Genomic DNA, 24862 nt, shown 5'->3' on the forward strand with positions numbered 1-24862 from the left:
ACTTTTGCTAGATGAAGCACCATTATCAGAATGGTCGACTGCAGATCCGTCGGATAACACTTTTTCAATGGGAAATGAACTTTGCTGCTTGGATGATGTCACGATGAGGTTAGCATTTATTCCGTATTGAAAAGCTCTCGACCGGCCTCTTATAATACACTTATAATACACAAACTGTTTCCTATTTCTGAGTCAATAATTAGTAATACCTCTGATTCCATAATGAGTTAATTTTATTATCTGAATCTGAATTTAAAATCATCAGAATTAAGTAATGTTTAAGTCTAACATACACAGTAATGAAATAATTTTCTTCTCGCTAATTTTCTTCTCGCCTTTGAACCCAGAACCTCTACTAGTCAAGGGTTCTTTTCTTACCTGTTCATATGGTGTTGACCTGAATTCTTTGGTTTTCTTTGCAGCAACTATGGGTGGCATGTCAGTCATGTGTACCTCCATGAATCTTCTGAGCTGGTCCTGCATTACACATGAATATGTATATATGACATGAATATGTATGACATGGATATGTATATGAAAGAAGTAAAATGGCATACAACAATATTTTCAACAGATTTCACTGATATGTACTTAAGTCTTCATAAAATCCATACACCCCTATGGAAGGCATGACCATAATCCCCCACACAGGGAGTGTGAATTTTAATTTGGAATCACCATTCAGGTAAACCCGTTTGAGATTCATACTCCCTGTGTGGGAGATTGAGGTCATGTCTTCCATAGAGGGTATATGGATTTCAACTTCAATAGCCCAATGCAAGAAGGTCACAAGTGCTTTATAATTATCATGCACTTATGATCTTCTTGCATTCAGCAGATACATATATTTTGATGTTCTTACAGCTTGGCATTCAGCAACAAAGTCATCTGAGAAGTTGATGATCGATTCCACTCTATGCCTGAGTTGACTATCACAGAGATGCTCTAACAGACTACACATCTCAAGTTTAACAGGTTCGTCTAATTGCATCTGTAGAAGGCCAAGTTTGTCCGAAATACCTGTAGCATAATCCAGAAATAAAAATACATAATAATGTAAGGACAAGTACAGACAGAAACACAAAATTCGATAAAGAAACTGAAAAAAAAAACCAACAACATACACAAAAACAAAAACCGACACAGGCTGAAAATTGTACAAATTATTGATTGGAAAAAATAAAACCTTGCTTAACACACCAATCATAACTTGCATTTTGTAAATCACTGACATATGTCCATATATAAATTGTCAGTCACAGCAAATGTGTGACATTCAAGTCATTAATAATGGCTGTGGTTTACTTTGGGTTATTCCATTTATAATCCACACTACCCCAGTGGAAGATTTTGGAAATATCTTCCTCAGGGGTAGTAGGCCTATGAATTTCAAATGGAATGAACACATTATGCAGCTTCATTTGAATTCCATACACTCTCTGAGAAAGATTTTACCTGAATCTTCCAAAGAGGTGAGTTTTAAATGGAGCTGCTAATGTGTTCATTCCACTTAAATTTATACTCCCTCTGTGGAAAATATCCCAAAATCTTCCACCAGGGTAGTGTTGATTTTATGTAATAGCCCATTGCTCACAATTTGATTTGAGCTCAACAGGTAGCAATTTGACACTAAGCATGCGGCTTCTTAAAATGAAATTGGTACAATGTTTTCCCCAATAGAGCAACCATTATACTGATGCAAAGTGTGTGTTTACAATATGTTCAACTGGTCACGACTCTTAGGATGATAAAGATTAAGAGTAGCTTTGCGATATTTCCATTTTTCTTACCTCTTTGGTATGTGTCATCAAATGTTGTAGGGTCAATCAGGATAAGAAGCTGCTTGAGATCTTCATCATCAAATTCACCTAGATAGGGATGATATCAAGCAACATTACTAAGTGCAAATGCTCTACTTTTCTTTAAAAAGTCATGAACATTTAAGATTTATTATAAGAAAATCTCTGCCGATTACATAACTGAGCTTTCATGAACTTGCATGTTTAATTATGAAATTTCAAACATTATGTTGAAAATACAAGATCCTGAAAGTTCAATAGGGAGTTTGCAAACAATGTTATCTGGACTCAGCATCTGTTTCCATATTTTAACATGGACATTATTGAAGGAGGTAAGCTTACCTGTGACTAAGAGCTTGTCAGCAAGCATCAAAATGGGTCTGCAGAAAGAAAGGGTTGGGGTTATGTATTATGTATTAAATTTTAACCCTGTACAGATATTTCTTTGAAATTCAATGTTCTAAAGATCATGCTGCTCATATAGCATACATATAAGAGAGGTCAGTCAGTGCCTTGTTTTTTTCATTTAGCATGCATGTCTTGTCATTTTAAATGCTTAGTTTGGAAATACACTTTGTAAAATTGGAAAGCCTGCAGCCGGGCCTGCAGCACACACAATTATACAGAAAACCCACAAGAGAGGAGGTATGGAACCATTACATTGGTTAATATCATTTTATCCAAAATTGTGACAAAATAGGGCCACTGTTAATATCCTATCTTACATTTCACCATTTTCATTTAACAGGCTATAAATTTGATTTACATTCTTGAGATTCGAATATTACATGTTGCAGACAGCAATGAAAAAAGATGAAAAAAAAAATTAAAAACACCACAATTCAACACTTTAATTTCCATTTCATCTCCAAAAACGAACAGCTAATCTAGCCACACAATGCCTATGGCCTTTACTTACACAAATAGGTCATTATAACTGCCACCTATTGGGTCTCTACCATGGGCCATACCATGGTCTACAGCAAGGCTCAGCAGGTGTATTACATGTTTCTTGAGGATATCAAGACTGAAGAGAGGTGGACCAAGATCTGGTTGGAGATTTTTACTAGCACCTGGGTATGAAGATCTGTAGAAGCAAAACAAGATACAATGAATATAGTTGATATGCTTTTGCTATTCTTTGCATGTTTTTAGAATTTTAACAGATCACCTTTTATTTACTTGATTGACTGATTCATGGGACACAAAATATATTTGACTACATACATTTCATTTTTTTCCTCACAAAATTGTCTCATTCACTTTGATAAGTTGTAATTTCTAGAACTTAATAATTCAAAAAATGTCTAACTTTTATTATCTACAGATGCAAATGTATTCAAGTTACACTTATTACAAGATAAAAATATCAAATATGACAAATGTTTGTATCAGTTGAAAAGGTAATGAACAGCATACTAATAATAAAGTAACATGGAACCAATTTCACAAAGACTTTACCTCATGAATACTACTTGCTGATTGGCTAAATGATGGCAATATATGATATATTGAGCCAATCAGTAACAAGATAAGAATCAGTTGTACAGCTGAAGAGGATTGGGCTTAAATATTTAGAAGGTATTTCATTGGCCACTTAGATGAATAAATCATATAATGAACCAATCAGAAACACAGTAAGAATGCAGTTCTCTGGCATAAGATCAAACATAAGTCTTTGTGTGAAATGGATCATCCTTGATCTCTTACCCTGAGTCGTAACTTAGTCGTGGCCTAATGGACACGCCTTTTGTAGTACTGAGGGCTCGTTTCAAGAAATGTCCTTCTCCTACTGGTGTTGAATCTTCATGTCCTTCCTCATATATCTTGGTGGAAACCATAGGAACTATGAACTCATCCTGAGTGGACAGCCTACAAAGAACAATCATACATTATTGTCAATTTGTTAAATCCTATGATTAGGCTAAACGAAAAGTTTGTTTCCCATATGTGGCCTGAAAACCAAAATGCAGTATTTTTGTCTAGATTTCTCACATAAAATCAGGCATAGGAGTATAGTGAATACCGTATACCGTACATACAGTATACTGCTATGTGGTCACAGCCTAAATGCACATTTTAAAAAGCGTAGTTGAGACATCTTTTGCATTTACCATTACTGGATGCATGCAAAGCACAGGAGCATCACCTGTTAGTGCGCAATCTGTACCTCTTCAATCTATGATTAGTACATTGTGAAGCTGATTGTAAAATAGGTTCTGCTATATGGAGCAATGTACCTGAAAAATGTTACACAATTAATCTTACTGATGTCTAAAAAACAGACCCATGTACACAATTAGAAAACAAATTGGACTGACTTCTACATATTATGGTTTATTAGGTTTTCTATTGTACATTGTCTACAGCTATGAAAATTGAAATTGACAAAACAGGTGCACTGAAACCATCTGGTATCTGATTAGATCTGGTATCACCAAACACACATCATTTCATGTATTTCTTACCTTGCATTTGCAGCCGTTTCAAGGTGGAGTGAAATCAGCAGTTTATGAAATCCTATCCTTAGAGGACCACACAGAACTACAGATGCAAGACAAACAAATATCACAGACATTTTAAAATAACAGACATAGTAACTACAATTCTCAATATCCCACATTTACTTATATCTATTCCAGTTATATCTTGTTTTGCCTGGGGTACAAATCCACACACTCCATTTGTAATCTACCCCCCCATAGGCAGTATTTGGATTTCAACTGGAGAAGCCCATTGTGGATTGTTAGGTTTGTTTGAAATCATTCTTTTGCCATAAAATCAACATCTTTGAATAAAATATCCGCAAATATCTATATGCAACACTTAAATATTTGATTATAAATAATATTGAACTTTTAAGATTTCTCCTTGTTTAGTAAACAAATTTGATTTAATATTTTTGTAAAACAGATTGCCTACATGATACAAAAACACATATATCATATGTGACATGATCAAGGGGAATAAGTCACATGTCGACCCTGGTCGAAAATCAGTTTTATATGCATTTTTAAAGAGGACATTTAGAGCTTTCAGAAACTGAAAATCCCATGTTGATATGACTTTATTTGTGAAGTTCGTCAATTTATTAGTCGCTGAAAACAATATAAAGCAAAAGAATTTTAACACTTTCTTTCCCAATATCTCAAAATCGATTATAGCGACATCCGACTCATTTCCCTTGATCTTGTCACATATTGCCACTCTCAAGACTTAAAGGGTATTTCCTTCTCTCCATATCTCTACAGAGAAGCAAATGGCCATAACTTACATTCACACTTGATGCAATACATAAGCTGGTCCTCATTGACATGGTTACATAAAGCATGTGCAACATTGTGGTTACCATGGGAGCAGACAGAGCGATACAAATCAAGAGTTCGGGCATGGAATCTGGAAAAATGACAAGATTTTTAAAATTGATTATCAAACGTGCAAGCATATAATGCAATGAAGTTAAATAAAGAGGAAAAGGAAAGTTTCAATGTAAAACCATAATGACAAATACTGGTTAGGTATACTTGCCAACATACTAAGCAAATATAATACTTGTCTTACCTTAAAAGTTCTTCATGTTCAACCAGTTCTAGGATGTCCATGCAGCGATTCTCTTCAGGTATATGTATACCAAGCCACCTCACTGTAAACATAATGATCCAATAATACTATCAATTCTAAAAGCCATGTTATACAGAAAGCTGTGTTTGTTTTGAAACGTTACTTGACATCAATGCACATAATGTCCACCCCTTGTGATCAGGGTAGCAAAAGGAATACAAAGACATGACTGGCCAGTTAAAAGATGGCCAGACAACATCAAAGAAAGGACAGGACTGGTATGATTTGCTCAGTGGTGTAGCCAGGATTTTTTTCAGAGGGGCCAAGGGGACGGGCAAGGAGATTTTACACACAAAAAAACCCTTTACAAATGCTGTGTTATGTTGTAGGATATCGTTTGAATCTGATGTTGGTGATCAACTTTGGAGAGAATTGCAATTTTAATTTTGAATTTAGATTTCATCAGTGAACTTACCAGGCTCATCACAAGTGACAGACCACCCAGTACTCTCTGACAATCTCTTACACACCACATTGATGGCACGATGCGGTACCCTTGACCAAGTGAAGATCTTCATGGCTTGGACTTCAACACGTGATTTGGACACTGTGGGGTCAGGTTATGAGAGTCACCCTTGAACCAGGCAGCAGAGAGGGGCAAACAGTTCTTGCTTCTTCCTAACTCAAATTGCAGCATTTCTTTACTTGTTGGTTTAGCTATGACAGCTGGGAATAGCTTGGTGCACGGTTCAACCTGTAAGAGAAGAAATAATGACAAGACTTTAGATTAGGATTAAGAGATAGGATAAGGTTAGGTTTTCAGGTAAGGATTATAGTAAGGATTAGGATTTAAGTTTAGTCATTTAGGATTAGGATAGATTATGTTTTAGGGTTAAGATTATTCTTAGGGTTAAGATTTAGGGTTATGATTTTAGGACTGTAATAGGTTTAAGGGTTATGATTATAGTTAGAGTAAGGATTTAGGATTAGGAATTTATAGGATTAGAATAGGTTTTAGAGTTAGGCTCATAGTTAGGGTTAGGATTCAGGTTTTGAAATTATAAGATTAGAACAGGTTTTAGAGTTAGGATTATATAGTTAGGATTAGGATTTAGGGGTAGGAATTTAGGGGTAGGATAAGGTTGGTTTTAGGGTTAAGATTATTTTTAGGGTTAAGATTTAGGGTTAGGAATTTAGAATTACGATATGTTTTAAGGTTAAGAATATAGTAAGGGTATAATTTAAGGTTTAATATTAGGCCTGGGTATTAAGGGTATGGTTGAGTGTTAAAAATTATCATTAGTACCAAATATATAACCAAAAATAGTGATGTATTTACTATTACCATATTCTACCTTCTTATCATCCTCTTCAAATTAGAGCCCCTGTAGACTTTCAAACATACACTGGCTTTAGCACCCCTATTAGTGCACTTTTAGCATGCAATTGGTACAAAATGCTTATTAAATCACAGGAAAAATAATCTTTTACCTGGTATCTGACTCCAATCTCCCGGCCATTAACGGTGTATGTCAAATCTCCTGATGAGGTATCTACAGTACAACCAATCACAAGACCAGATGATAACCTTCGACCTTCGGGTGAGGTCAACATATCCATGAAATCACCAACACAGATCATGAAACAATCTCTCCTTTTGGTGCTGCAGAATAAGTCATAATAAAAAAAAAACATCAGTTTATGGTACTAATTCCACTGTTGATCACTCCTAGAGTAGAGATTAAGTTATAGTACACAATTCTATATTACAAAAATGAATCAGTTTGATCTTAATGTTAAAGCCATATTATAACATTTGCTGAGGAGAACGCCCTCAAAATTTTTTTAAATTCTGTAATGTACTTTAGTCACTAAAGATACTCTGCAAAAATCAAGACTTTAGGTGCTGTAATTTTGTCAAAATCTGAGATTTTGAATAAAACGATGGAACTGGCGTTTTATTATTACGATGGAAATATTAGTCGAACATGTATGCACAGTATGTACACGGCGTGCGGGATACACATACACACACACCCCGTGGATCGTACCATATTACAACCGCGGGAGTAACATGCATGGGCGCTAGTGGTAAATTCCAATTTGTTCGGCTCAAAATTAAGTAAAAGCTAACATTTTATGGAAAATAAATACTAATCTATTTTTACAGAAATGTTATAATATGCCTTTAACTCAAAAATTAAAACACACTCACCTATCTTGCACTCCTCCATTGTCATTCAATGTATTGACTCTGACCTCTTGGGTCTTCCTAAGGTCAAAGGCTGAATTGTGATGATGATAACTTGGTGTTACCCATCCTACATTCACATCAGCAGGGTCCTGCCCTGGGAAGACACGCACAGCAAAATAATACTTAGTAGCCATGGCAACATCAATGGAGTCAACTTCACTGATATCCGACATCACATCAACAGATTTGAAATTCTCAAAGCTACTGCCCATCGAGTTAAGCTTGGCAAGTTTTGGGCGTCCATAATGATCTGAACCGGCAGAGCTTGCATTTTCACTCGGTGGGCTCAATCCTCCGTATTCATTACCCAAAGTTCCTGGTGGGGACGCATCAGGACTCTTCAGACGCCCCCTCTTTTTCATTGAATCTGTGGCACCAGGGCTACGCCTTCCATCGACTCCACCATCACTGGTGTATGAAGTTTGTGCAGCATCAGCAGGCGATCTTGGTGTATCCATACTGGCACTCTTTGTGAACTTACTCCTCTTGGTTTTTGCAGGAGTAGCATTTGCATCAGTACTGTCCGACGTTGCCATGGAACCTGCTGTCTCAGTGGATGCAGCACGTCCAATTGGCAACTTCCTACCAAGAGGAAGTGATGGTCCCTTCTTTTTCTCTCTGGTTTGCCCATTGATTTGTGCTCGTACATCATAGCCATTGGTGTGTGCATGGTCTGAGGTTACTGGGTCTACTTCTAGAGATTTGTGCTCTGTTGATACAAGATAAAGAAAATTGTCATTTTAGATCTACTCTAATCTTTAGCACCACTTACAGGTGCTGTGTGACTGTAGACCTGTTTGAAGTGGAGACCTGAAAGAAGTGTTTCTTAGACAAAGTCCAATGTACACAGGGTTCCTGTTGCTTGCGTACTATGTGAGGACTAAGCTTTAAAAAGATTATAGGTCTGTAACAAAGCCTAATCTAAGAAGGACATGATAATTTGAATGATTTGATCAACATTCAGAATGATTTTTTTGAAAATGAAGCAAATTACTGAAACAAGTTACTAAATGGTTTGAATTGGGTATGTGAAGGTGTCTATTCTTTATGAACCTGTGGAAACTATAACTGTGGCCCATGTGAGAGTCTGAATAGGATGAAGTAACATATGTATCTAAGAAATGTTAAACTTAAAAGTATGTTATAAAATGACATTAACAAAGTAAGAAATGAGTCACTGAAAGAGGTGAATTTTAAAGTATGTGTTGGAGTCTAATAAAGAGCTAAACAGTATTGGCACTTTTAAGTACAATTGATTGTTATCAAATGTGAGGTGCATAAATGCAGCAGCGAAGCCTTGCATAATTTAAATCATAATATAGTGACATTCAACGGCTAATTCTCACAAGCTAATGATAGTAAAAATTCCAAATTGGGATTTACTGCCATTGGATTTACTGCCATTGGAAGGCAGATCAGTACTGACTGAAGGATAAGGCAGCAATCTTTATTCCTATTTTTTACTGCAAAAATAGTGCAATTTGAAGAGAAAATATCAGTTTTTACCCAAATATTTAAAGTTGTTTACATCACGGTAAAGCGTGTACACGTATCCACAGCGCAATTGACAGCGAGTATCATGGAAAAATTGTACATAACCTTATATATTGCTCTGCGTAGCATGTGCACACTTTATTGCCTTCCATACGCATTCAAAACATAATATTTCAAATATATTGCTTTCACATGACATGTTTTGACCAATCACAGTGCATGATTTTTAATAATGGGCCATAGAGGGTAATAGAATTCATATTCATCCTTAATGCAAATAAAAAATGGTAATAAATGGGTAAATATAGATTTATTAATAATTAAGTTAGCATAAGCATGCAGCATTGCATGATTTTCTCATGAATTAATATACAAAGACATGTATTTGTTAAATCACTGGGTTTCCGGGGAGTAATTTAATACAAAATATAATGATGGAGTTAATTAAAATGTTAATTTGCATAATGTAAACAAATCATGCAAAAATAAACAATCGATCAACAAATACGACCACCTGGGCATATATACTTTGCATAACTTGCAAATTATAAATTTCATGGATAATAAAATTGAACACAAGCAAGTAAATTATGATTTTGTATTTTACCACTTTGTTTATCCGATGATAAAAATGACTAACATGAGTTTAATATCGGATGGTCCTTACTGCTTTCTTTATGTCAAGGCTAATCCATGCATTAATAGCAGTTTACTGAGGTATTGCTGAGGGGTTGGCACCAAACAGTTTGCCTCCCACTTGAATCTGCATATCTTATTGTTATCATTCCACTACTCCCTATTCCAGAAAAATACAGCACTCATTTTTTTGGATTAATAAAATATTATCCTGTTTTGCCAAATGAAACATAACTAAATCTTAATTCTTTAGTTAGCTCTAACTGGCAATAAAAGTCAAATTTGAATAGTTTTGCAATTTGAGGGAAAATGGCCCAAAAACAATTTTACTTGACACAAGTCTAAACATTCAAAATGTGCGGTACAGGCTACATGCTAATATTTAATTTTAATTTTGATAATTGGTTATAAAAGATATCAGAAAATATGTTTGTTTGTTTGTTTTTCTTCAAAAATTAGCATTAACTGAAATTAGCCTTAGAACAAGTCTTTGGGCTTGATTGTCACAGCATACAAAAACACTATGTTTTTGGCCCTTATTGGCCAAATATTAAAATTTGACTTTTATTGCCAGTTAGAGCCAACTAAAAGATTGGGATTTAGCTATATTTCATTTGCCAAAACAGGATAATATTTTTGTAATCCAAAAATATCATTGGTGTATTTATCTGGAATGGGAAGTAGAGCATGCACATTTATTTGTACATTATTTACCTGTTTTGTGCATATGTCATATTCTGTTCTCTTATATTTTTGTTACCACAATAGGTGAACCTTTCTAATTATATTAGATTTCAAATGATCTTAGAGTTGTGGCAGAAGGTTAGAGGCTATTCCAGTTGAAATCCATACACATCCTGTGTGTAAGACATGACTTTAATCTCCAACACAGGGGGTGTAGATTTCAAATGGAGTCTCCCACTAGGCAACCACTATTTGAAATTCATACTCCCTGTGTGAAAGATGAAGGTCTTTTTTCCACAGGGGATGTATGGATTTCAACTGGAATAGCCCAATGTACCAATGGGAATAATATTTTTTGTACATTTCTTAGAAAAAATTTTGCTGAAGATTTACATAAATTTGCCATGTGCATAGTATAGCTGTGCAGAAAGTACTCAACAAATAATAAATTACATGGAAGATGCATAGTCCACCATATTTGGTATGTCACTTGAAGAGGAATATATTGGACTTCTGCATCATACATCCATTTAACTTTGTTTAAGAAGTACAAAACCATCGTACATCCTTCATAGTGCTATTTGGATGATAATGTAATTTTTCTCCATGAAAAAAATCTAAAACACACTTTCTGAGATTGCCACGTTTTCCTTAATTTCAGTCTTTGCCATAAAAAATTATAATCTTGAGCGAATTAAAAAGACTAGTTTGCATCTGACGTCACTGTCAATCAAACTCCCCTTGGCCCTTGATTGGTTAGTAGCGCGTAAAAGGAAAGGTTGATTCATCTGGTGCCTTCATCGCAGAAAAGGAATCGCAGAAAATGGTGAAAAAGTATGGTACTTTTACAAGGTAAAAAGCAACTTTTCTAGGCATTGTTGACATGCTGCCATCAAGAAAGATGTTTGTATGTTTGGAGGCGCAAAATTAACCATATGGCATGCTGTTACGCTCAGAAACTCAATCATCACAACTACTTGTAAACAAATCCTTTCTGATATAGATTAACAGGTGACTTCAGATGCAAATTAGTCTTTCCAAGTCTGTCTGAGATTGTAGAAATACAATATTTTAATCCCCATGCATGACAAACGCATACTGTAATTTCTCCTCATGAACGGCACTGTATAAGGTCAATATTCTTTTGTTTAATCTCTCTGAGAATATTAAAACCCAAAAAAAGTCATGAAATAAATTTGATATCCACATGGTTGATAAAAATATTACGATGTAAAAACTGAAATCACCAGTCTCAAATGCCAATCATGTTGTATCTGAACTATTTAGTTTTCAATACACCTTTTTTCACATATCCAACCATGCACAATTCCAGTGGGTACTTTCACTGCCTTCCACCAGGAATGTCACAAAATAATATTGGCGATGATCAGTTGCACACAATTTATGACGTTGATGATTACATCAAACCCCTGGAAAAGAGCCTGTTGGAATATGAGGAATAAGGTCTATATACCCACTACTGCCCAAGAATATGTTTTTAAGATGTAGAAATGTATTCCACCATCACCACCAACACCATCATGAGAACAGAAGACATAGAGAAGAAATTTCCCAAATGTATAAATATACAAATGAACAGAGAATCAAGAGGTGCTATAAGAGATATATGAATCCATCAAAATATTTAAAAAACAATACTGCTTTGTACACAAAATGGATGTTACCTTCAATAATTAACTCAACCACATCAGGCACTGTGAATAAAATAGCAACATTTAGTCAAATCACCCAAGTAGCAAAAATTCAATCCTTTCAAATCGTAATAAATTGCAGTGTAATGCTACCATTACCATCCTAGCTATTGACCATTTCTGTTTCATGAAATTACATCCTAAAACTAGTGATTATCCCAGGAGTGCACTTGTGGTGAATGATATATGATTTGCTCATGCTTTGCAATTTTCTGGTGAAAACAACAATATTATTCACAAACTAACAAAATCAACCAATTCCAAACAGCAGTGTTTGTTCAAGTTCTTTTAATCACCAAATTGTTTGGTACATGTATTAAGGGGTTGTGCAAGTTCTTTTAATTACCAAATTGATTGGTATTAAGGGGTTGTGAGGTGATATGAAATCTAGGTTTACAGAAACTTAGTTATCAATATCATTGCATATTGCAGGAATTACTGACCACATGACCCAGAATTTGGTATACCATGCATTGCTTATTAGTTGAGCGAAGTAATTTAGCTAAGTAATTATAAATTTTAAATTGAATGAGCTTATCCTGGCTGTGGTGGTTAATTGTGGTATACTCAAACTGTATGGTAAGGGTGTACATCTATAGCTGCAAATCCCTGATGGTTCTAAATGGTTTATATGGTAAATCTTGGGTCACAATGGTCAGCAAATTCTTTTAAGTGTACCCTGGCTTGTCGATTTGTGCCTGTGCATAATATACAAATTTTGACTGTCCAAGAGGTGAATGGTCAATTATTGCTTCAATCTCTAAACCGTACTATTTTCCTGAAGCAAAGCTGAGGGACAATATTACGGTTTTGAGATCATGAGGAACAATCTTTTTGACCATTCACCAACTAAAGGGCAGTCAATATTTGTTTTATGTACAGCTGGATAACAGTAAAATATGTAACAAAGATATCCAGATAAGGGAGTTGGACTGTATTGAACAATAAGAAGTTTAATGATTTACAGGTGATTGTCTACTGCTATTTGGCATAACAAGAACAAGAACTATAATTATGCAATAAATGCACGATTCACTGTAGCTTCTAATAAAATTATTTTGCTTTGTATGCAAAATGTTTTTTAAGCCTCATATTTTCTTTGCTATTTTAGCATGCATTTTTTGCCTCTTATATATGTGTTTTTGCATATTTAACATGCATTTTTGTCTCTTTATATAGGCTAAGTTGTGCTCATTACACATGCAAAAAGTTATTTTTGTTGCAGCCTCTTACTTATTTCTTTACCATGCTCATTGCCGAAGCAAAGTTGGCTGGGAAATGAATTTTCACACGAAATACCAGTCTGACATAGAGGCCACTCACAACAAACATGTTTTACATCTAGGAAAGAAACCATTTATAAGACCTTACTGGTTTTTGAGCAAAACTGGTTATGATTAGCGACTCTTCTGCTTCACACAGCTATAAAATAAGTTCACCTGTGGGTAGCTTTCTACTCGCATCCACTGAGCCATCTTCAAACCCAATTCTTTGTTATGAAAAATAGATACCCTTTGTGCATGTACTTATACCATAGTATTTTATTTTGTGCTTGAAATTGGTTAAAAGAATTACAGAAAATGAAACTATAGGTTTAGTGTGATAAACTATGACTAATGTTTTATTAGATTGTACTAAAGCTAAAGTTTGAAATTTTTAAATATCAATATTAATGAATATACTTAAACACGCATGTGAAGTGTAACAAAACAAAACAAAACTGCATACTTTGCAAGAGTCCTCGTCGTCGAGCTCGTCGACTACTCTGTTGTGGAGGTGACACACTATCAAAGTCGGAGTCACTTTCAACTGTGCTGCTAGGGTAGCCGTTAGTCACTGTGAGGGTATAAAAGAACACACCAGGGGGCAAGGGGGTAAAAAACAGGGTGAGGAGTTAGTTTGAGAAAGGGGTGTCGTGCATATTAGTAAGAAATAAGTGGTTTTATGAATGTGTTTTTATTATTACTCTAATTATACATGATATGAAAGAAAATATCTAAATATTTAAACATGAAATGAATGTCAGGAAAATGTTCCCCATGATTACAGCATTATAATCATTTTTTTAACATTTATTCTAAACAGGAGCGTGCCCAGAAACCATCAACCTGGTCGGCTGGGATCATACCCTGGGAGCTGTGTGGCTACAATGTGCCCCAAAAAGGATGATTTTTGGCATCAACCTTGGGGGCTAATTAATCCCCCAAAGCCACCCCTGGGCATGCACCTGCTACGGTTCTTGATAGCATTCAATCAGCAGTTGAATTTGAAAGTAGCAATAGCAAATAGCAACTTGTCAATCAATGCTGATGTACTGTAAAAGTGGACATTTTGAGATCAATTTATTTTCATGCTTTTTGCAGTCTGAGCGGCTACTCAGAATCTGATATGCCACCCCTGTCATACACCCTCTGATTATTACTGTGCATATTCATGGAATAAAACACAGCTCATATCTTATTAACCTTTTCGGTAAATCCCATAAGCGAGTACACCTGAGATGTTGTCATTTGACATCACACCGACTTGCAATGTGCAGTAACAATGTTCGCTAAACGATGTGCGCATCGGCGTGACGCGTACTGACGTCAAATGACGACATTCCAGGTGTACTCGCAAAGGCTTATGGGATTTACCGAAAAGGTCAATTGTAAAACCCAAAAGTGACAGTGTACTCCTATCAACGGTTTGACCTAAGCAGTTAACCTCTTTATGCTGTAATCAGCTTTAGCAGTTAACCCGTTTGTGCTCCACACGGTCAATATATTCCTTTGTGTATAGGCCATGTGTAAGGAAGCTTAACAATGGAAATTAAAAACAAGTGAAGCAGCTCAAAATCGTTGAAGCTCACAAGCACACAAAAAAGTCCACTTTTACAGCATTTGAATTCCAATCCTACCAAGACCTCAAGTATTACAGAGGCTCTGAATGGCCATATTATGTACTGTTTTCAAGTATTACGGTAATGAAACAGGTCATTTCATTTTCCAATAATTTCATATCTGGTACACCTACTAAATGGTTGCTATTGAAAAGATCAAACTTGAAAGGTGAGTGCAATAAAGATACATATCAAATGCCGTTTAGCGGCAGTTTGTGTTGATCAATATTACATATATATGATCAAGAAACCGAAAAATTTGTTGGATGGGCTTATCCAACTGAATTCATAATACAACAGTTTTCAAAAGGTATATAGGTATTAAACTATCCAATCAGCAATTCTATATCCAAGCTTTGTTTGTCATTTATTTGAATAACACTTTTAAGAGCCACCAGTATACAACAACATAAACAGCTCTGTTCAGAAACACGAGCTAATCCTGATGTGTTCATACCTACAGATGTGTCTTTATTGTACTCACACAATGAACTGGCTTCATGCATATTAAGTCTAACAATGTAGATAATTAAAAACACTTTAATAATACTAGAGTGGTTATTGAAAACTAAAATGTGACATGATATCTGATCCAATCAGGCCAAAGATAGCAATTGTGAAATGGGAAAACAGGGAGGAAGATACACTAAAATATATACAAAAATAAAATTGGCATTATAAAAGCTTGTAGCTCTCAACCAAATATGCTCTGTGGGAGCAATACCACACTTGGGTACTGTGCAAATTAAGGATAATAATAATTATTTTGAAAATGGCTTCCTTTGACCTTTGACCTAGTTGCAACAGATTAAGTCACAAATGTTAGTACCACACTACAGATGTGTTTCTGAGAGATGTAAAGATTCCTTATTTGACTATACCTCTTCTACTTCCATCATTTGAGTCTGTTTCACTGAGTTCCATACTGGCACTGTGTTGGTTCATCCAGCCACGTTTGTCACGAGGTAACACAGGAACAGGGATAGAAATAACAATATCACCACTGGAAGTACAACAAGAATAACATTTTAACATTCTAGTAATAATTGATTCTTAAGGGTAGACAAGGTATTGTTGGTCGAAGCAGCCAAAAAATATTGATTTTCATTATATAAATCAATATATTATTGAAAAATAACACTTTGATGTTTTGCAAAAGTTCATTCTACAAACCATATACTTTCAAACATTGCTTGATTTATCATTGTTAATGAGTTATGTATGTTTATATAAGTGTTGCAGGTGTTTCAGCCCTCCTACAACATAACTCAAGAACCACAGGACCTACAAAAGTATATCTGTGATATTTGAATTCTTCTACACACTCGCTATGAAATGAGCAATGCAATTTTTGCCAAAGCTGACTACCATTCGCAAGATGCTGTGAACTACCAAATCGCAACACTTTAAAATAGTATCAAACCTTAATTCATAAATAGTATTCATATTCATGAGGCAATGAACCAATAGCAGGGGATCTTTGATAAGTGTGCTTTATGTATCAATATTTTATAAATGCACAGACTTGAATTAGTATTACTGTGTGACATGCATGCATTAATGCAGTGCTGGCCTGATCAATTAAAAGGCGCATACAATAATTTTTGTCATTTGCACTACAACAAAATCATATTCAGTCATAACCTAAAATCAAAATTTTCTTGTAATTCTACAGATTCAAAGAGCTAAAAATATATAAGGAATCACTGTACATGACTAACAAAATTCAACCTGCAATTTGAAATGAAGGGTAAATAATAAAACAGTTTTACTGCCTTGGAAAAGAGTGCAAAAAGTGCAATTTTTAGAGAAATATCACCTTTTTGTTTAGAAGTTGTTAAAATCCAGATAAAGGAGATAATCCCATATCTTCAGTTACCCGCAGTAGTCTCCCAATCTCCAAAACAGTAACAAATAATTGTCTCCTCTGATGTTTCCTATACATTATTTGGTTTAAGTCAATCAACTAAAGTCATGAAACTTACTTGGCTGTAAAATCTTTGCATTCCACTGGCATACTAAGGCGCATGTATTCGCTGGGATGGTTGTCCAAGGTGCCAAAATTCTTCAGGGAGACTTTCATGCATGGAGGTCCTTCAATTCTGCAAAATAATTTTGAGATGGTTTCAACTTACGGTTACTTGTACACAAAAGAGATAGTTTATCAAAATTAGTGCGTCATATTTTCACCTGTTTTTCATCTCTTTTTTGTAGGTGTATTTTTTTATCTCATTCTGCCTCCTCATCTCTCTATATCCAAATTTTATCACATTCTCGCTATCTCTCTGCTCCCATATCTTTTTTCCCTATGGTAAGAATTTTATATATTAAGAATTTTTAGAAATTGAATTATTTTTAGAAAATTTTTTTTTCAAAAATTAAAAATTCTGAACTTGAATGAACACAGCACTATGTGATTGTATTTCAAAAGGCAAAATGTGTTCAGGGTGAAAATATTGATCAAACCAATGAAAAGATATCCAAAATACCAACCAATCAAGAGTGAAGTTCAATTTCTTGTGTGAACTGTGAAATGTCTATTTATTAAAATGTTTCTTTCTTTGTACATTCTTCTCTTCTTTTCTTTTTTCTTTTAATTAGTAAGTTTGTGTAATTGCATGTTGTAACTTAGGTCAGTGTAAAGGGGCTCGCTTCAGGCCTCTTGGCCTCCTCATTCATATTTGGTGTCTTTTTATCATTTGTTTGATTTGAATGAAATAAAATGATGATGCTGCCTTTATTCAAATGAAATTCTTACTGGAAGTGCCAAAGTATTTGGATAAAGAGTATAAGTTGACTCACCCTGCCGGTATTCTTTCAACTTCAATTCTCTCATGATCATCATTAACTGACGTAAACACAGGCTGACTCTTGCTGTACCACATTGGCATGGCTTTCTTCATGTTGCTATAGAAACCAACAATATAAACAAATAACATCAAACTCATCGGCTACCAAATTTCATCAATTTAAATCATAAATAAATCAAGTACATTTGCAGAATAATGCCTCTGATATATTGTACTGCACTTAACTTTACTTAAGTGAGTGCTCACAGCATTGCAATAAGTATGATTAGTGTAAGCGTGTGATTTGTTCAATGCTGATAAAGCAAAAAAAAAAAAGTTTTGTCTCAGACAACTGCATGTGCAGCTTTTAAAATTTGAATATTAACACATAAGGTTTTTTGTCCATGTTCTAAGAACATTGGTTGGTAGGGAAAAAGTAAAAAAATTGGGCCAACCAGAAAAAAGTCAAATCAAACCAAAAACGTAAGAATTTATGCATATCTTAAAACCTGATTAGTAAAAATTAAAATTTTTAAAAATTGCATACCGCTTTGCTATATTTCCATTTTCATCTGAGACAAACCTTTTTTGGCCTTACTAATAAGCTATTCCAGTTGAAATCCATACCCCCGCCCCTTATGGATGTCATGTCCTCAATCTTCCACACAGGGGGTGAGAATTTCAAATGGTGTTACCTGAATGGGTGCATGGATTTCAACTGAAATAGCCCAACGGCTTAGTGTTTCACAAATATACGACCCATTCTAATTCACTCGGGCTAATGTCAAATATGTCTGCAACCACTTGAATTCACATTCATAAAACAACTGTTTTGGCAGTCTGGCAAAATAAACTGCCAATTTGTACTGATGACCCATGAAAACAGTTGTGATATTAAAGTAGTTTAAGAAACACTTTAAAATGTTGCACAGAAGTTCCACTCTGCATAAGTAATATGCAGTAAATAAAAATGTTTGTATTTGTTAATACTGTTATCGTATCTTTTTTTGTTTATCCAATTGATTTGGTCAACATTGGACTGAGCAGATCACATTGACTCTCATTTTTATAAACAAGATACTCCAAAAAAGGTGAGGTAAATTTAATAAATTGTGAGCACTGGGGTATTCCAGTTGAAATCCATACACCCTCTATGGAAGACATGAACTTAATCTTCCACACAAGGGGTGTAGATTTCAAATGGAGTCACTCATTCAGGTAACCCCATAATTAAGGTCATGTATTTCATAGGGGGCATATGGATTGCAACTAGAATAGCCCATTAACTGACTCTTACTAGTGGGCACATCATTGAATGCAGCATAATATTATATAGTTGGATACATTTTTTAACAAGCTTGGAGAAAATAATTCTTTCTTTGCAGTCATAGTTTCTCAAAATGTTAATACAATGTAGAAAGAATGATCAAACAAAACAAGAATAATTTTAACCTGACTTGGAGTAGTATCTGTATCATCACTATTTACTGGCTAAAAGCAGTTTCTATCGGCTGACTGCAAGTTCATTGTAAGTGCTTTCATATTTTTTGCACTAAGTGAATCATTACCTGGGAACACGTCATTTTGAGAAAAAAATTGTGAGGCATAAATTGGCTATAACATTCCAAAAGGCATAAGGGCAATATTTTTTTGGTTGATTCTTAATGACAATTCATATTACGGCAATAGAACCAAATTAGTTTGATCTTCCAATCGACCATTGATGCTTGGTTGAACCTTACTATGTATGAAATCAATTAATTGACCATTATTAAATATGAATCTTTGCACATAACACAGAATTAGAGAAGGAGATCCCTATACCGCCACATACAAGTGCGCCGTCAGCTATGGGGAGAAAATTAGGGGTATTCGGGTCCTTGTCATCGTTGCGCAGAGACGAACGCAAACAATTCTGCATCTCATCTTTAGCGTCTTGGTATCGCCTGCAGGTCGCATCAAGTGCATCTCTCAAATGATCCATGTTGCTCTTGCATGACAATGACTGCCTCGAGCGCATTCCGAGAGAAACCGAATACCCCTAAATTTTTATCCACGCCTGTATCAAGATGGCAGTCGAGTCCCGCTTCTCCTTCTCTAATTCTGTGGCACATAATGATATTGACCAATACAAATTTTTCATTAATTCTGATGAATTCGTGGATAGTTCATAGCAAGCATCGACTTGGTATCGATGGTCGATCCAAAGATCAAACAAATTTGGCTCTGGTACCTAATTGACCATTGAACGAAAGAATCAATCAATCAATAAATGTTTGTGATTAAATGTGCACTTCACCATAGTACCAGCACACTTCACAACCATTTATTCTGCTGTCATCAAGAAACATCAGAACCACTTGGCTTCAATAAGGATGTGATGATAGCACAGCTCTATTAGCACTAAACATTGTAATTATCCCCTAGCAGTTCCTCATTACACCTGGGTGGGGTGAGGCATGTGAGGTGAAGTGCCTTGCCTAAGTGCACAATATGTTGGCGCTGCAGGGATTCGAACCCATGACCACAAGCTACCTCATGATGAGTCACAACATTTACCCATTCTGCCACCATACTCGCCATACAAACTTTATTATGTATTTGATATATCTATACTATACAGTCTATGCAGTGATACGGTTATCATCTATACACCCTCTAATATGAAGTGATACAATTATCATCTATTGCATGTTTTACAAACCATTATGTAATTTGCTAAATGAGGAGGACAGGGATGGTGTAAATCAAGCCACATGTTTAAACTAAAGTCTACACATCGTGCATATGCAGTCAGTACTTACCAGCGTGTAGCTAAGAGACAATACACAGACAGAAGCCTCTAAACAAATAACTAACAATGAGTAACCTGTGCAGTACTCATGAGGTTCCACCAGAGTACCCAGAGGGTACCTGCGGGGTGCCATGGTATACTCTGGAATATCCAGATTTATCAAAGTGTACATCTGGGACACTTTATTTCAAGGAGACAATTATTATTTACCATGTTCTGAGAGACAGTAAACATGGTATATGCAAAACAATTCAGGACAAAAGAAACATTTGGCGAAGGAGCTAGCAAAGCAGTACAGTGTTGAATACTGAAATAGTGAGCATGTCAAAATGTATGTGAAACGTACTGAGTACCTTGAGTGTTGTCAGAAGTGTCTGACTGTGTAGACAAAACAAAGGGCATACAATGACTTCTATTAAATTTCCTTCTGAACTTCATCATAAATCCAACCATATTCATGCCTTTCCATATTGCTTTTTATATAGAATGGTTTTAAATGCCAATGATCAGGCAGTCAAGCAAAATAATGTTCATCAACAAATCTCATTATCATTCATATAATGTAACATTCAATCAAATGGCATATTACAAATTGTGACAGAAAAAAATCTTGCAACTGTAAGATAATCAGCTCACTACTCTCAAAAACAGAAAGTCGCAAGTCAGCAAATATAAATGCAAATTCAGATTTTGCTTGAATTTACTCTTGGATAAGTTGTCATCCGTGACCATCTCTACACCTAGTCCGTAGACAAAGCCTAGTATGACTATGGACTAAAACCTAATACTGTATTTTGCAAATTTTGCAAATTATTGTCTTATAATAGATATAAATTTATACAGTTTTGTATCATTCCAGAGTGGATAGTAAGCTTCCTTCCCCATGCTTTACTTTTTTCAAACCATGAAATGAATGGCAAACTATTCAAATCCATCATGATTCTATCACTATTTTTGAACCAAATACAGGGTGACAAGAAACATCTGGAAAATTCTAAACATTCCAGTCTAACTTCCAATCAAAGGAAACAGACAAGTACATACAAACAAACTTTAGCTGGTGCAAGCATTTATAAGTCATGGTGGAGAGTTTTTGATTATTTTAATGAGGTAAAACCAAAGAGTCCTGACTTGGCCATGTTTGCGTGCCCCTCATGGAGGGCAAATAGTGCACCTCCTGGATAATTTTATTATACGCCCAGCAAACTTTGATTCAGATTATTGTTGTTTGCATGTTTGTGTAATGTATCAAGCCAAAAATGCATGCTATGCACTGAATGCACTAATATTCATAACGCGCAAGCTTAAAGATGAAAATTATTGTTTGATTTGGGGCTCTTCCTGAAAAATGCTGGAGTGAGATCCACTATTTGCACTATAATTCACCACAGCATTACACACAGGACAATTTGGAGTCGTCACTCTTTGGCTTTAATCTCTTTGGATTATTTCTAACTAAGTGTTACATGCAATTTAAAGAAAACAAACTGATAATTATATTGATTGACAGACAATGAAAGCTAAAACATTTGGTTGTGTGCATCCAACAGGCAGCACATACCGAGAAACGAACAAATTCCGTCTGATATCGGAAGGCATGTAAAAATGGTAGAAAATGGGATCAAGGGGGCATTCAATTGTTTACTGTACAGCTGTTTTCTTGATTTTAAAAGGAGTGCAGAGTCATAACAGAAATAAAAGCTACATAAAATCTACATTATATACATTATGTGTCATCATGTAGAATAACCCAGGACGAGGGGGCATTGCCATTGTTGGTAGGTATAGGTATGTGCCGTACCCTGGTCAAGGGGCATTGCCATTGTTGGTAGGTATGGATATGTGCCGCAGCAACAACTCCCTTTTCAGGCTCGTAAGACACCTGTTTTCAGATAACTACAGTTCGGATGCTCTCCGATTTGCACTTTTCAAACATTTCTAGGCTCTTTTTTCACTGAATTTGGCCAAATTTCAGCTCTGAGGAGCCTGTTTTTTTATATTAAAATAAACCTGTTCTTAATACCATGCCTTCCAGAATCTGTGTGGCACATACCTACACACAAAAAAATAGAGTGCCCCATGGGAGAATCAATATGGTTCTTTTGATGTTGCAGTTGTGTTAGATTTTAGTTTTCATCAAGACTTTTCAATGTGTAATATCAAAGTTGATGCTGTTATGCCACAGTAAATTGAACACCTGTCTCAGTCAATTACAGAGCATGTTAACAATTATTGGTTCCCAGAGTAACAATTCAATATGGCTGAAACTAGCAACCAAAAACATACAAAAGTCCAGTTCTTTCTCACATTCTTGGACTCATAGCTAAAGCTACTTATTTTGAGTAATTATGTGAATGCATGTATTGATACAAAGACCATACAGGAATTATTGTCCAATGTAGTAATATTCAGTGGCGGCGCCAGGAATTTTTTTTTTTTCGGAGGGGCATTAGGGGGCAAAGTGAATTTCAGGGGGGCAAAATCAACAAAGTTTGCGCAAAATTACCGTAAAAAGTGGAAATTTTCGTAATTTTGGGTTTTTTTTTTTTTTTGCAACAGGGGGGGCAAGAGTTCTGACTGGGGGATTTGCCCCCCCATGCCCCCGATGGCGCCCGCCACTGGTAATATTAGGATATTAGTGGAAACCATGGATATATTATCTGGGTATAAACTTACACACAGAATGGCTCATAACCTTCTTGAAGTCCACAGACGGTGAAGTACTTGAGTTGGCTTAAATCCTACAAACAAATGATTAATAAATAAACATATTAGAAGGTGAAAAGCTTTGTATCCTTATTCATTTCGATTTCAAAACACACCTTTTGGATTAGCCCAAAATTTTACTGTATTATGGACAAAAAATCATTTCAAGGTTTTTATCTTTTTCTTTGCATAAGCCTTACATTTTTTATTATCAGTCACATCAGTTTAACAAGAAACATGTCTCAATGTGTAAGCCTTACCTGACCAAAACACAGTTGTCCCTCCTCCCCACTTGCTAATGTGATGGCAGGCACAAAACCTAAACAATAAAACAAACATATAAAACTAAGAAATCCTATGACAACATACCTTTTTATCTACCCTACTCAATATCATGGTAGCTTATGGTTGAACTTGAATAAGTATGTAAAGTTGAATTGTATATCTCAGACATCAAACATGATCGTGGCCAAGGAAATACAAATTAACTTTGATCAGAATTGTAACCTGTGACCTATGGATGTTCAGAACAGCTGCTGTTCCAGTCCAAAAGGAACCAGGTTCAAGTTTTTTCTTACTCAACTAGAGAAAAAAATATTTTGTGATCATGTCATTTTATTATTGTACCAAGTAACCTTAACTCACAAATGAAACATGACAGAGATTCCCTACATACCACTTGGAATGATTTATTTTCTGAGTAGTTCCAAATTAAGGCTTACCGTCTCCAATGTCAATATCCCTGAATGCTGTTTCCGATCCCAGTGCATCAGTCAAGAATTCACCATTGAGTGTAAAGCTCACAGTTCTATCAGCAAGATTCAACATGCAGCCAACAACATCATTATGACTCCAGGTACGTCCAAAATTCTCTGCTCCATGGTGCCACTTGCGAGCCTATAATAGAAGACAATTCTTTCAAGATTAGTGAAAAAAGCGCTATTACTCAGTAAATAGCATTGAGAAAGTGCAGTTTATTGATCATTTGTAATTATTACAAAAGTCACTAAACGGTGGCTCAGCCTAAGAAACTGCTACATACTTGTATAATACTTCTTACAAAAATAAATCAGAAAGCTGTGTCGTTTTATACAGGTTGAAGTGGATTTCCAAATGGGTGCGGTACTTGATATGTATTTTGCATTTTGTGGTGTTGCAGTGGTTTGGTATATCCCCAGTTGATTTCAGGAAGTACATAGGACCCTTAGGTTTTTCACCCAATGTACCGATGGTGTCACTGCTTGTTAACTAGTTGAGTCTCAAATCATGCAATCAAGACCACTTCACAAACGTTTCAAGTATGTTTATCTGCAACAAGGAACTCATGTGAATTTCATCAACTATCTGTTCATAATCTTACCAAGAATCCATCAAAGAGATAAGCCTTGCCATCAGTGCCCAGCTCCATTGAAGCTTCAATGTATGGTCTAGACCAGCCAACTCTGATGGACCCAGCCGTAAACACTTCCACTTCAAAGTACCTGTTATGAAAAACAAATTCATATTCATTTTTTAGCCTTACTTTGACATAAATGCACACACAAATAATGCT

General features: G+C 35.4%; 1 protein-coding gene across 1 annotated transcript in view; it reads right to left on the reverse strand.

Annotated features, from left to right (window-relative positions):
* LOC140152806 (ryanodine receptor 2-like) overlaps nucleotides 1–24862 on the reverse strand; it is a 231522-nt gene that overhangs the window by 111844 nt on the left and 94816 nt on the right. The window contains 22 exon segments of the mRNA XM_072175306.1: nucleotides 379–477; nucleotides 863–1020; nucleotides 1791–1868; nucleotides 2142–2179; nucleotides 2719–2886; nucleotides 3510–3671; nucleotides 4268–4343; nucleotides 5074–5195; nucleotides 5361–5442; nucleotides 5836–5959; nucleotides 5962–6114; nucleotides 6852–7023; nucleotides 7576–8323; nucleotides 12114–12143; nucleotides 13869–13976; nucleotides 15903–16024; nucleotides 17007–17123; nucleotides 17824–17928; nucleotides 23281–23345; nucleotides 23571–23629; nucleotides 24033–24207; nucleotides 24671–24791. Coding sequence (XP_072031407.1) covers nucleotides 379–477; nucleotides 863–1020; nucleotides 1791–1868; nucleotides 2142–2179; nucleotides 2719–2886; nucleotides 3510–3671; nucleotides 4268–4343; nucleotides 5074–5195; nucleotides 5361–5442; nucleotides 5836–5959; nucleotides 5962–6114; nucleotides 6852–7023; nucleotides 7576–8323; nucleotides 12114–12143; nucleotides 13869–13976; nucleotides 15903–16024; nucleotides 17007–17123; nucleotides 17824–17928; nucleotides 23281–23345; nucleotides 23571–23629; nucleotides 24033–24207; nucleotides 24671–24791 — 3082 coding nt within the window.

Source organism: Amphiura filiformis, chromosome 5 (genome assembly GCF_039555335.1).
Source record: "Amphiura filiformis chromosome 5, Afil_fr2py, whole genome shotgun sequence".
Lineage (NCBI taxonomy): Eukaryota > Metazoa > Echinodermata > Ophiuroidea > Amphilepidida > Amphiuridae > Amphiura > Amphiura filiformis.